This window comes from Cryptomeria japonica, chromosome 11 (assembly GCF_030272615.1).
Source record: "Cryptomeria japonica chromosome 11, Sugi_1.0, whole genome shotgun sequence".
NCBI lineage: Eukaryota > Viridiplantae > Streptophyta > Pinopsida > Cupressales > Cupressaceae > Cryptomeria > Cryptomeria japonica.
This window is the reverse complement of record NC_081415.1, coordinates 236,559,869-236,574,532: the sequence shown is the minus strand read 5'-3', so window position 1 is coordinate 236,574,532 and position 14,664 is coordinate 236,559,869. Positions and strand designations below refer to the sequence as shown.

The window sequence follows — 14,664 nt, the reverse complement described above, 5'->3', positions numbered from 1 at the left end:
TCTTATTTTCTTATTTTTTGTTTCTTGGATTGGGTCTTTTTATTGTTTATTGTTGGTTTTTATTTCTTTTCTTTCTATTTTCCTTTGGTTTTCTACTTTATTTTCTTCCTTTTTTTGTGGGTGGTCTTGTCAGCATTCCTCGATCTTTGTGCCTCCTCCCTTCTTCTTTTTAGATACCTTGGTGGTCATCTTCTCACTTCTTCATGCTCTCTATTTGTCATCCTCATGATGGATCACAGAGTGTGATCCGAAATGTTATTGAATCAAAAAGCTCATATAGTGGTGGACATAGTTCCAATAGTGGCCACCTTTTTGTCAACCAAACCCCTCGATAGTATATTGTAAAAGAGCCCCAAAAATGTAACAATAGTACACCAATAGTGAATATCACATGTACCAATAGTGGATAATTTTTTCAACTTTTTTGCCCTTTATTGGCCCATTTGTGCACCACTATTGGACATTTGTGCAAAACTACTGGGGCATTTGTCCATTACTACTGGTAATTATGAGTTATCTACTATTGGCACAAAGGAGTTCATGTATGGTTACACACTTTGAAATGACCACTTTTTGACCTTTTGGCACATAACGATTTCCACAACATGCATCGTCACTACTCAGAAGCCGGATCCTTAGTTATAAGCAGTTAAGTCGTATATGGAAACAACCAAAAAAAAAAATTGAAATCCGACATATGATTTGAGAGTTCTATGTGTGCGAATTTAGCTATGTCCACCACTAGTACCCTTCCCCTAATTCGAAAACACTCTAGATTGAATCTGCACTTTTCACCATAGGAAATTTATGCAACTTATTTTAAAAATAACCGTTTCTTTAAAAACGAAAGGAAATACAAGCGCAATAAATTTTGCCCCGCAAGTACGACTGTTGCAATTTCAAATAACTTTGTCTTATTTGCCACGACAGTGAATTTTGCCCCACCAACCACGCAAGCACGCGAGGGCGACCAAGCGGAAGACGTGATAAGACGTGATCTATTATCTCATTCACGCGCAATGCGAATTGCATCCAGTTAGAAGAGAGCTGTATTTTAGATGAGCCAGGAAGCTACATTGCAAACTGATTAGCTGTTTTCCGCGTTTTTTGTGATTGGCAGCGGTTTAAGCTGGCCTGACAACTTTGACTTCGCTCTATCAGCCTATTTAAACTCCATTGCCTTCTTCCTCCTTCCCACACCACATTTTCTTATTCGATTATACATTGCATCTTTCAAATCAGTGATCCCCTGCAAATAAATCCCGCTAAAAATGGCTGGTTTAGGGTCTCAGAGGATTCTAATGAGTTTAATGCTACTATGTATGGCGGCATTGTCCGCAGTGGATGCCGCCGCTCGGCCTCTGGCTCAGTGGAGAAAGCTCTCCGCTCTCGTAGAAGAAGAGCCCCTTGTTCTGCAATACCATAATGGCCCTCTGCTTACCACAAAACCCACTCTCAATCTTCATCTCATTTGGTACGGCAATTTCACTTCCACGCAGCGTACCATTGTGGCCGATTTTGTGCAGTCATTGAGAAAGGGAGACGGCAAGCAGGGCTCTCCCTCTGTGTCCACCTGGTGGAAAACAACAGAGGCCTACAAAGGCTCTGTCCCTTCCCAATTAAACCAAGCCCAACCCCTTAATCCAAGGCTGGGGAAGCAGAAGGTGGACGGAGCTTATTCTCTCGGAAAGTCCCTGAAAAGAAGTGACATTGCCGTGCTGGTAAAGAGCTCTATCCAGTCCAGATCTCTGCCTCCGCCCCAGAAGAAGAAAAGCAATGGTGAGGTGGAGTTGTATTTGGTGCTGACATCTGAGGATGTTATGGTGGAGAACTTCTGCAGTAGCTCTTGCGGATTCCATGGCAGCAGCAAAGCAGGCATTGAATACGCGTATGCGTGGGTGGGAAACTCGGCAACGCAGTGCCCGGGGCAGTGCGCGTGGCCATTTCATCAGCCAATTTACGGCCCGCAAAGCCCTCCTCTGCTGCCGCCCAACGGCGACGTAGGCATCGACGGTATGATCATCAACATTGCGGCGACAGTTGCGGGAGCAGTGACGAATCCGTTCAAGTCGGGATACTTCCAAGGAGACGCCGCTGCTCCGTTAGAGGCGGTTTCAGCGTGTGGAGCAATGTATGGAAAGGGGGCTTATCCTGGTTACCCCGGGCAAGTGTTGGTGGATGAGACGACAGGAGCCAGCTATAATGCTCGAGGCGTCAACGGCCGCACGTACCTTCTCCCAGCAATGTGGGATCCCACCTCGCGCTCCTGCAAAACCTTAGTTTGAGTCCGAATCACCTAAACAATTTTTTTATAGTTCCTGCATACAATTCTTTTAACAGACTAGAGTGCTCAGACCTCCAGCTGTTTATAATTCTTTGTTCATTTAATCTTTTGAATTAATACATTACTCTTTATACCAGTTTTATTCTGTTGACCTCACAAATTATTTTGAGCTGGAGATGCATATTTAATAGGAATTATGTGAAAATAAATTATCTATATTTTAATTCTTTGAAAGTTTGGGGATAGATCAAAGATAAATTTTGGTTCAAATTGTGTATAATTGATCTGCATATTCCTTTTATGGTCTCGGATCATATGTAAAGTAGGGTAAGATAAAAGACATTTACTAATAATTGAGTATGAGCACATTTTTAATGTATTCACGGGCTTAAACCATCACAAGCATATTTCATTTACTCAGTTGCATGGCCAAACAAGTTAAACACATAACCACAAGTAGATCTTTCAATCTCAACATCACTCATCCAATTTGTATCAACAAAGCTCTAAATATCTCTTGTTCTACTCAAATTTGATCATCCTTGCTAACAATAGAATACTTTGAACTGCCAAAAAGATATCTAAAGGCCCTCTTGATCACACATAATTATGTTTCCCTAGATTGGACACATCTTCTTATTACTACCATTGCTCTAGTCATGTCTAGTATAGTCTAGTCCACATAATATATTAAATTACCAATAATAATCACATATGGAACATAACTAGATCATTCATCTCATCAAGTTTCTTGCAACACTATTACATTGGTAAATTTAATCTCATGTGAATATGAACATTCAATCCTTAATTGTGGATCTCTACAACATATAACCAACATATTTTCTTTGACTTAATTGGAAATGTTTTCATTAGCTCTACCTATCCCAATCTCCATATGCCTAAGATGGAATTAGTAGCTCCTAATTCATTCATATCAAATAAAAGTGAAAGTTCTATCATATGTTTATTATTAAAATAAGGAGCATGTCATCAACTTAAAGAATAATGACAATGAACTAATTTTCTACTTGCTTCAAATAAACACAATAGTTAGATTTCTATAAAAAATTCCTTAGACTGTAGTTTGTCGTAGGCGGAAGGGGAAGTCTTCTCCCCTCCCTCAAATCCCTCCTTGTCTGAGTTTGGGGGCCTCCCCCCCTTCTTTGATTAGGGTTCTAGTTGTTTACTAGTTTGACAAGGTTTCTTTGGCCTGTTCGATTGTGTTTTTTTGGGGTTGACCCATGATTTTGTTGTCTCTTACTGCCTTCAAGCTGTTGTATAAAGGGTCAACACCTTTGTTCTTGCTACTTTCTTAATCAAAAACAAAATCCAACCTCAGAATATAAGCATCAATTAATACCATATTCTACGAGACTATTTCAAACCTTAAAGAGACTTCCTTAACGTAAAAAATAAAAATTTATTTTCCGCTTAATGAATTTCTTAGGCAATCTAATGTAGATTTCCTCCTCCAAAACACCATGTAAAAATGATGTCTTAAAGTCATTTGCTTCATCTCTAGGTAATATATGTTGTAGTAACATATAACAAAAATCTAATGGAAGTTAATTTTACAACATGAGAGAAAATCTTATAAAAAAAAACCTATTCCTTCAACCTAGGAATAACTCCGAGCCACTAAAAATGCCTTTTATTTTGAATCTTGCCTAAGTAGAATTGAACTTATTGTTGAAGACCTATTTACGACCAATAAATTTTTTCTTTTAAAAAAACAAAAAAAATTCATTCTATTCCTTTCTAGGGAGGTCATCTCTTAATTCATGACCATTTTTCAAGACTCACTCTGCCTTGATTGTAATTCCTCTTAATTCTTAATCCTTCCTCCTTAAAATCCTTCTCATGGTCCATATCTCCATTTGGCGCATCATGAACATCATGTTCATCGTCAACCTTTAGTTTCTTGATGTGTGGTGTAAGTTGTTCAATACCTAAAAAGACTTGATTTCTTTGAAACTCATATTGCAATTATATATCGCCTTCCTTGTCTCAAGATTCCAAAGCTTATATCTTTTCACTCAATCACTATAACCAATGAAGATACACTTCTCCACTTTGAAGTCCGATTTAAAACCTCTTGTCTTGAGTACATACACATGTATACATCACAAGAAAAAATAGTAAAATTTCTGAGAAAAGAATTCTTACCTATTTAAACCTCTTCTTTTCTATCAACAAATACTAAACTGTAGAAGATATAGATATATTGATAAAATAATAAGCAATACTAACTACTTCTACCCAAAACTTCTTATCCAAGTCATAGTCAACATCATGTTCATGTAAATTATAATAGTGCAAATGGACTTGAAATTCTAGTATACAACTTGGATGATGCTAATGAGATAGTGTGTTCCTTTTATAAATCCTATGCCTCCAAATATCCGCTTGCTTACAGTGAAAGATTGGCGCAAGGAACTCATTTGTCTACAATTTTGCTGTAATTTTTCTAGTGACATTGTGATAATTCCATTTTTTAAAACACTGAACTCACAAAAATTGCCTCCTTGTCAACGACAGAAAAAATTCTGCCAACAAAACATCTGTTACATTTTCTGGCAACTTTCTCTACGTCCTTTCTGTGAAGCAGAGCCCAGTGCAAAATGTAATGAATGAATAATATGATGTGTAGGCTACGTAGAGGATATGATATTATTTAAAACTTGCATTCGGATAGAAGAGAGTTGTATTTTACTTAAGAACAATGAAATTTTTCAGGAAACTCCACTGTAAATTGGTTAAATGACACATAAGGGAGTATTGTACAAGAGGAGCCATTAATTATGTATTTCAAGCTCCTCTAATTATGTATTTCAATAATATGATCATTATATGAAGAAAAAATTAGATAGGTTCATAAAATAGTTACTTTCAGTAGAAATTGTTCAGAGGGAGAAACAATATTCAGCGAAAATTCAAGACTTATTTTTCAAATAATGTACAAGTGCATTGATCAATTTGAATTAACTTTGGGTGTTTTGTGATTTGGATTTCATGCTTTGGTGCTTATGAAATAAGTTGACTTGTATATGACATATAGAATTATAATCAAGTATAATATCAAGCATAAGAAAATTGATCCCTTATCACATTAAAGACTTGGCATTTACATTAATTGTCTTCTTCATTTGAATGGATTAACTAATTTTTTGATGTCATAAATTTTACTAGTCCATCTAATGAGTCTATTTGTATGTGATGAGGAGTGCCTTCTCTAAAAGCATGTAGATGCTTAGTAATAGGTGTTTTATATCTTAATAAAGGTGCTTGTTATAACTAGTATCTTTGTTAGATGAAGAGAGCTACTCGAGTCACATACGTTCTTGATAAAAAAAATGGATTAGGTAAAAATATAAAAAGGTGAAACACAAAAATTGTTAATAGGAAGAAAGTATTCTTAACAAAAACTCAAGTAATAATTAATTTTCCAGATAAAATTGAAATTTGGTGATGATAATCAATTAACTTTGGATCTACTAATTAGGAAGTAGTATTTCTGATATATATATTGTGTCTTCATTGTCTATAGAGTAAGTTAACTTACATATATGAATTTTACAATTGCAATTAATGATGACAATAATATGATAATAAAAGTGTTCTCTCATTATAGAGACTTAACACTTGCATTAATTTCCTCCTACATTTAGGTTTATTAGACAAATTTTCATAGTTATGTTTTATAGGTCCATCCAATGAGTCTATCTATATGTGGGAAGGAGTGCCTTCTTTATAGGCTAGATACAACTAAGGTGCTTCTTATAGCGTTATACAATAACTATGCCCTTATGTGATTTAGAGAACTATCTAGTCATTTTAGATGGTATTGATAAAAAAATGGATCAAGAATGTAAAAGAAAGAGATGAGAAAGGAAAATCAATAAGTAAAAAATCACCCACAAATTAATCAAGATAAATAAATGATTTTTTATGTCAATAAAGGGTATGTGCACCAAAACGGGGGACCAAAAAGATTCGAACTTTTTCTTTCCTAGTTGAAACCATTTGGCATGCATCAAATAACACGCTCTCCATATTTGGTGCGCCAATCCTAAGGTTTGGTCACACCAAACATATTTGGCAAGTGCCAAATTTGGTGCTAGCCAAATGGAAATGAACTTTTGAAAGTATATTTCTATTTCGCAAGTGCCAAATCTCTCTCTCTCTCTCTCTCTCTCTCTCTCTCTCTCTCTCTCTCTCCAAACAAAAATATATACATGAAATATAACATTTAAGTATAAGTCACATTTCAATATGTCTTTTTCTTTTCTTATACTTGGAGTTATATTTCATGTATATATTGGCACGATGTTTGAGAATGGTTTTAGGTCTCTAGGAGTTATAATATAGATTCTAGGTTTTAGAAGATCATTTAAATTTTCAGACAATCAAATTTTGATAATCAACATTCTCTTGCTCTCTCCATCTCACTCTCTTTATCTCCCCCAAACTCTAGACTTATAGATCTCTACCTATCACCCTTCCTCTATCTCCTTTCTACCTCTCTCTATCTCACTCTCTCCTCTCTCCCCCAAGATCTCTCTCTCTCTCTCTCTCTCTCTCTCTCTCTCTCTCTCTTTGTCTTTTTGTGTGTGTGTGTGTACTATGTGTTTCCTCTAATTCTTTAGGTCTTGCCCACCCTCTCTCCCTTTGTACCTCACCTTACCTCCTTACCTCCATCTGTATCACTTCTTCTTTCCCTCTCTCTTATTCTCTCTTCATCTCTTATTATTTCTCTCCCCTCTCTCCATTCTCTCGATCACTATCTCTCTCCCCCACCCTCTCTCTTCCCATCCCTAGGTATCTCCTTCCCTCCATCTCTACCTCTCTACCTCTCCTTCTTTTCTCATTACCCACCTCTATCTTTCTCACCTTTATCTCTCCCCTATGTATCTCAATCCTCTCTTTTGAAGCTCTACGTCTCTCACCTCTATATCTCTTCCCTCTCTATTTCCTTACCTCTCCCTCTCCCACTCTCTCTTATTATCTTTCCTTCTCTTATTCTATCTCTCCATTATAAAGGTCATCACCTCTCCGTCCCACCCCCCATCTCTCTCCCCTCTCTAGGTTTCTCCCTTTCTGGACCTCTCTACATATGATCCATCCATGTCTCGTTACTCACCTCTCTATCCCCCTCTATCTATCGCATTTCTATCTCTCCCCATCTAGGTCACTCATCTCTCTCTTACCCTCTAGACATTTCACCTCTCTATGTGTCCCCTCTCTAGTTCTCTCCCTCCCTCATTGCCTTTGTCTCCATCACCCCTTACCCCTCTCCCTTTATGAACTCTCTCCTCTTTTCTCTCTCTCCCCTCTCTGTGTCTCTCCCATCCTCTCTCCCTCTCTAACTTGCCTTCCCTCCGTACCCCCATCTCTATCCCTATACCTCCCTTTCTCTCTCTTCCCTCTCCCTCTCTTATTATTTGTCCACTCTCTCTCTCCATTATCTCAAATCACTACCTCTCCACCCCGACCTCTCTCTCTCCATCTCTATGTCTCTTCCTCCCTCCATATTTACCTCTCTACTTCTTCCTCCTCGTCTCATTACCCACCTCTCTTTCCCCTTTTATCTCGCTCACCTCTATGTCTCCCCTTAGTCTCTCACCCCTAGAGAGGAGAGAGATATAAAGGTGAGAGACCTAGAGCCCAGGGAGAGAGAGGTGAAGAGGGAGGGAGAGAAGGGTGAGAAACCCATCTCAATTTATAAACTCTCTCATCTTCTCTCTTTCACCCTAGGTCCCTCACCCCAATCTCCCTAGACTCTAGGTCTATAGGTATCTCACCTCTATAGATCTCTCCACTCTCTAGATCTTTCCCACCCACCTCGTTTCTATCTTTGCCTCCATAAGCCTCCTCTTTTTGTGAACTTATCTCTCTCATTTTCTTCCCCCTCTCCCTCATCTCTCTACCCCTCCTCTCTCTAGGTCCCTTAGTCACTCCTTGTCTACCTCTCACTCCCTCCCTCCTTAGCCCTCTCTCTCTCTCCTCTTGTCTCTCTCCTCTCTCTAGGTCATCACCTCTCCCTCCCTTGTATATGGTTTAGGTAACATGGTGTAGGATATAGGGATTAGGGTATAAGATTAATGGTATAGAGTTGAGGGTATTGTCTGTACTGATACCTACCTCTCTCTCTCTCTCTCTCTCTAGGTATCTATCTCCCCTCCCTCCTTTCCCCCATAACTATCTTCCTCCTCCACTCTCTCTTATTATCTCTCCATGTCTTATTTTCTCTCTCCATTGTCCAAGTCATTACGCTCCCCCACCCGACCCCTCTCTCTCTCTAGGTCTCTCACCCCTCTCCCCCTATAGGAATCTCATTTAATCTACTTTGACTCTCACCTCAGGCTAACATTTAAACACAATCTATAAAGCATGAACTCATTTTTTGTAGTCTAAAGAGCAACCATAATCTATCTCTTTCTTATCCAATTTATTGCACCACCAAATAAGTCAAACTCATAACCATTGGTAGATCTTTCAATCTCAACATTCATTTTCTTATTTGTATCAGAAAAGTACTAAATATCTCTTGTTCTACTCAAATTTGGTCATCTTTGGTATCAATAAAATGCTTTGAAGTGCACAAAGATATCTATATGCCCTCTTAATCATTTATAATTATCTTTCCCTACATTGGACACATCTAGTCAAGATTACCATTGCTCTAGTCACGTCTTATAGTTCGTGCTTCATACATTAAATTATCAATAGTAATCACATATGAAACATGACCATCATCAGTCATAACTTTACTTCCAAAGAGATATAAACATTCAATCCTTAATTGTGAACCTCTAGTACATAAAATCAATATACTTTCTTTGACTTACCAAATGATTTCATTAGTTCTATCTCTCTTAATTTCCATGTCTAAGTTGAATTCAATAACTCCTAAATACTTCATATCAAATAGAAATGAAAGCTAAGATTTAAAAATTTTATCAGACTTTTAGTCTTTGAAGAAAAAGCATGCCATCAACTTGAAGAACAATGATAACAAACTAATTTTCTACTTCCTTCAATTAAACACAATAATTAACATTTACTCTAAGATAGCCAACTTTAAAACATAAGCATCAAACTTTTAATACCACACTATAGGATGAGACGTATTTTTAACTTGCAAATAAATTTAACAAACAAAAGTGGTTCCGAATGAATCTGAAAACATGATACATCGCATCATGCAACAACCATTTGTAATTTCCACACCCTCTTCATATCTGCTTCCTTGCGGCGTAGTAAGTGTTGTCTCTCAACTGTTCGACGTGCTTGTGCTTTGAATTTCGCTGCAACAATTATATTTTACAGATTTCAGGTAAACTAATTCTCTCCTTTAAAACTAGAAGTTGACAAAACCGCCTCTTTTACATGTGACACTCAATTTTTCTCCAACAAAGCACAACTGTTAGGTACATTTACTCCCTACCTTTTATTCCTGATGGAGATCCCAGGGATGAGATATTAGGTATTAATTATTTCAAACACGCACAATGCGTAGCATCCAGCCACGCAAAAAAGAGACGTCGTTGGTAGCATTTCCCAATAAGACCCACTGCAAATTGCTCATTTGTTATTGGCACCTGAGACTGCCAGCGTATAACGCCCTGTTGTCAATCCCTTTCATCCTGGTTTCACTTAGCCGTCTCTGCCTATTTAAGCCCATCTCTTGCTTTTCCATAAGCCACACTATCTCACTTCATTACAGACCAAATCGTTCAAATCTTTGTTCCCACTGCAGTATGCCCTACTATAATGGTTGTTTTAGGGGTTCAAAGAATTGTGATGGACTTACTAATAATATGTACGGTGGCATTGTGCACAGTGGATGTCGTTGCCCGACCCCTTTTAAAGAGGTAAAGCTCTCTACTGTGGTGCAAGAAGAGCCTATTGTGCTCAAATACCACTCTACAATGTTAGGCTGTAGCTAATCTCTTCCAAAAATGATATGATTTTCACATAACATGAGGGTAAGTTGAAAATTACAGTTCTCGGCTATGATGGGCAGAATTAGCTGCATCTTTTCTTTTTTCGGTTGTGTGTATGATGCAGGAGCATCCCCGGTTCTTGGTAATCTTGCATCAACCAAAATATTTTCTTTCAGTTTTGTTCCTGTTTTGCAATTTCAACATTTCTTTCCGTGTTTCATTTCTTTTGCCCACCGGATCTTGCAGAGATGGATTTTGTTTGTGGACATGTTCATTTTCCTTATCCTAAGTTTGCGAGACGTTTGGATCTATTTTCAACAAGTTATCGCTTCTAGAACCTAAGACAGTTCTCTAGCTTAGAACATCGGAACCGCTTGGACCTATTTTTCTATTGGTGAATCTTGCAAATCATTCTCATCACTTGTGGAGCTCCAATTTGTAGTTTTCAACATTCCTTGGCGTGTGGCCGACCTTCCCTTAGGTACACACTTCATTCTATGAATTGTTCGGAGGAATCTCATTGGTGAAGGTCGACCTGGTTGTTTTACACGTTTCATCTTGTTCATCGGCATTTGATTCTTCTTAGGTTGACGCGGATCTCCCTTGATCATATAAATCAATGTAATTGAGCATTATAAATCATTAGGAGAACATAGAAGATAAATCTTTAGGACAGGAGGTCTGGAGCTGGCTTGCATTCTTGCTTGAGCCTGGATATTATATTTCGAGCATGTATGAGCTGAATCTTGTAAGCACGCATGTTGCCGACAGATTGTAATTGAGTTTTATGATATAATAAAGTTTATTCTACATTTGCCTCCATCACATCGTGTTGTTTCTGGTGTGTAACTCTTGCTGCATGGTATGGACTATTCTCTTTGAGGACCCTCTTGCCATGACTGCATGAAGTGGTATCAGAGTGAGATTTCATTCCGGAGATTGTATTAAGAATTTGTCGTAGGGTGGCGGATTGAGGAACTGACTTGTAGTTGCAGAGGACTGGCGTAAAGATGGCTTGAAGAAATGCTAGAGGTGTTAGAGCGCATGGAAATGCAGACCTTGATGTGATGGAAATGTTGAGAGGAATTGCAGCTTGATTGGAAGCTATTGAAACGGCCTAGAGAAGAGGTCGACATGTTGAAGATGTGAGTGATGATGAAGAAGAAGGGGTAGCTGAAGAACAAGGAGTAAATCCACCGACGAATGACCCAAATGAAGAAAGGTTTATAAGAGCATTGTCGAGAGAGAATACCAAACGATATTTTACCCCACTCGATTATGATGGCAAGTTGGATTCAGATGAATTGTTGGATTGGATCACGAAGATGGAAAAGTATTTTGATTTTGAGGGAACCGCGAAAGATAAGAAGGTGAGATATGCTTGCACTAAGTTGAAAGGTCATGCATCTCTTTGGTGGGAACATTTGCAGGTACATAGGCAAAGAGAAGATCAAATCATTGGAGCAGTTGGTTACCAAGTTGAAATCGAAGTTTATGCCTGCTGATTATCAAGTGAATTTGTTTCGTAAGTTGTAGAATCTGAAGCAGAAGGAATCTAGTGTGAAGGAGTACACTGAAGCATTCTACAAGTTGAATATCAGATCTAGACATACTGATGATGCGATCGAACAAATTATGAGATATTTGAATGGGTTACGGATGTCTATACAAGATGAACTCAGTTTAATCAAGTTTTAGAGTGTTGAAGAAGCTTACCAATATGCGTTGAAAGTAGAGGAGAAGTTAAACAAAAGACACGAGCATAAGCAAAGAGGTAGAGGTGGAAGACTTTCTGGAGGAAGAACCTATTCTGGAGGAAGAGGACCTGACTCAGATCAAAACAAAGACAAAGAAGTTAGCAAAGATGGTAGTTCATACTGGAGAGATGACAAATTTTTTTACTAGAGCAGAGAACCTGATGGATATCGAAATGAGGGTTATGGAAAAGATGATAGAAGATGGGATAAGAGAGTGCTTAGAGGAACCTTCTTTAAGTGTGGAGATGAAGGACATCATGCTTTTCAATGTAGAAAGGCAAAGAGCAATGGGAGAACAACATTGGTGGAAGAAGATCATACTGAATCAGCTAATAAACCAGAAGATGGAGAGTTGTTGGTGATGAGGAGGGCATTGTGTCATACCGGAGATGATGAAGAGCCTTTGCAAAGGAGAAATTTGTTCAAGACAAGATGTAAGGTATCCAATAAGTGTTGTAAATTCATTATTGATAGTGGTAGTTTAGACAATCTTGTTTTGGAGGAGATGGTGAATAAGCTAAATTTGGAGAGATTGAAGCACCCTAAGCTTTATCAGATAGCATGGATTCAGGATGATCATAAGGTATTAATAAGTGAACAATGTTTGGTAAAATTAAAAAATGGGAATTATCATGATGAAGTTCTGTATGATATTGTGCCTATGGATATTTGCCATATTTTGTTGGGTAGACCTTGGCAATTTGATAGATAGGCAATACATGATGGGACAAAGAACATATACACTATTGTTGCAAATGGGATGAAGTAGACCTTGTTGCCTTTGGAGGAGCCTCTGAAGAGTGAAGTTTGTAAAAGTGCTAGAATCTATTTGGTAGATGGAAGAAAATTCTTGGATGGGATGAGACATGAGAATGTGTGTTTTACTTTAGTTCCTAAGAAGAATGACAATCTGGAGCATGAGGAAGAACAACCAGAGGAGATCAGAGAATTATTGACAGAACATGCAGACATCATTTAAGATAATGTACCTGATGGATTACCCCCTGTGAGAAGTATCAGTCATTGCATGGACCTGATTCTCGGAGCTAGTTTGCATAATAAAGAAGCACACCGAATGACACCGACAAAGAATGAAGAATTGAAAAAAGAAGTACAGGAGTTGTTGAAGAAAGGATTGATCAGAGAAAGTTTGAGTCCTTATGTAGTGCCAACAGTATTAGCACCTAAGAAGAATGGAGAATGGAGGATGTATACTGATTCAAGAGCAATAAAAAAGATCACAGTGAAGTATAGATTTCCTTTGCTTAGGATGGATGACATAATGGATTGTTTAAGTGGATCCAGGTACTAAACCAAGATACCATCAGATCAAAATCCGAGAAGGAGATGAGTGAAAGACAACGTTCAAGACAAATGAAGGACTGTATGAATGGTTGGTGATTCCTTTTGGATTGACTAATGCACCAAGTACTTTCATGAGGTTGATGAATTAGGTATTTAAGAAATTCTTGGGTAAGTTTGTTATTGTGTATTTGGATGACAACTTCATTTTCAGTAAGAACAAGGAAGAACACTTGTTGCATTTGAGACAAGTTTTGCAGAGACTGGGAGAAGAGAAGTTGTTGATAAACATTAAGTTCAGTGTAGTTTTATAATGGAAGAGTTGGTCTATTTGGGATTTGTGATATCTGCAAAAGGATTGAAGATGGATCTTGATAAGGTTAAAGGAATTATTGAGTGGCCTACATTGAAAAGGATTGGAGAGGTAAGATCATTTCATGGATTGGCCAGTTTCTACTGGAAGTTTATCCGAAATTTCAGTTCAGTTTGTAGGGCTATGACAAAAGCTACGAGAAGAGATAAAAAGGATTTCGAGTGGACAACTGGAGCAAATAAGAGTTTTGAATTGTTGAAGCAGAAGGTAACTGAGAAACCCGTGTCAGCTTTACTGGATTTTCACAAAGTATTTCAAGTGGACTGTGATGCAAGTGGTAATGCATTTGGAGTAGTGCTAAGTCAGGAAGGAAGAGCGGTAGCCTATTTTAGTGAAAAATTGAATGATGCAAGAAGGAGATATTCAGTGTATGATCAGGAATTTTATGCCATAATCCAAACATTGAAGAAGTGGGGACATTATTTGTTGCCTAAGGAGTTTGTGTTGTATACTGATCATTGAGATTTGCAATATTTGAACGGTAAGAGTAAGTTGAATCAAAGGCACATGAGATGGGTAGAATTCTTGCAGAGTTATACCTTTGTGTTGAAGTATATAAGTGGAAAGTCAAACAAAGTTGCTGATGCATTTTGTAGAAGGAGGAATTTGTTGACAAAGATGAGAGTGGTAGTATTAGGTTTTGAGGAGTTGAAGAACTTGTATGAGGATGACCTGAATTTTGTAGAACCTTGGAAAGCATGTAAGAAACCAGTTATGGTGGACAAAAGTAATTGACTGTATTATTTCATCCAAGATAAGCTGTTGTTCAGAGGAGTTCAATTGTGTAAGATACCTAGGAGTTCTATAAGGGAGAACTTGATAAAGGAGAAGCATAGTGGAGGGCTATCTGAACACTTTGGTGTGGATAAGATAGTAGCATTGTTAAGTGAGAATTACTTTTGGCCTCAGATTCATAAGGATGTTAGGAGATTTGTGCAGAGTTGTAGAGTTTGTCAAATTGCAAAAGGTAGTAGTTGGAATGTTGGATTGTATAAGCCT

General features: G+C 37.9%; 1 protein-coding gene across 1 annotated transcript; it reads left to right on the top strand.

Annotated features, from left to right (window-relative positions):
- The first annotated feature begins 1,179 nt into the window (after positions 1–1,179).
- On the top strand, positions 1,180–2,424 carry LOC131063924 (protein EXORDIUM-like 2). Its single transcript, XM_057997898.2, has one exon. The coding sequence runs from the start codon at positions 1,272–1,274 to the stop codon at positions 2,283–2,285; it is 1,014 nt and encodes a 337-aa protein (XP_057853881.2). The 5' UTR covers positions 1,180–1,271; the 3' UTR covers positions 2,286–2,424.
- The last annotated feature ends 12,240 nt before the right edge of the window (positions 2,425–14,664 follow it).

Coding starts and splice junctions, on each gene's coding strand:
- LOC131063924 (XM_057997898.2), top strand. CDS start 1,272: ATGGCTGGTTTAGGGTCTCAGAGGATTCTAATGAGTTTAATGCTACTA.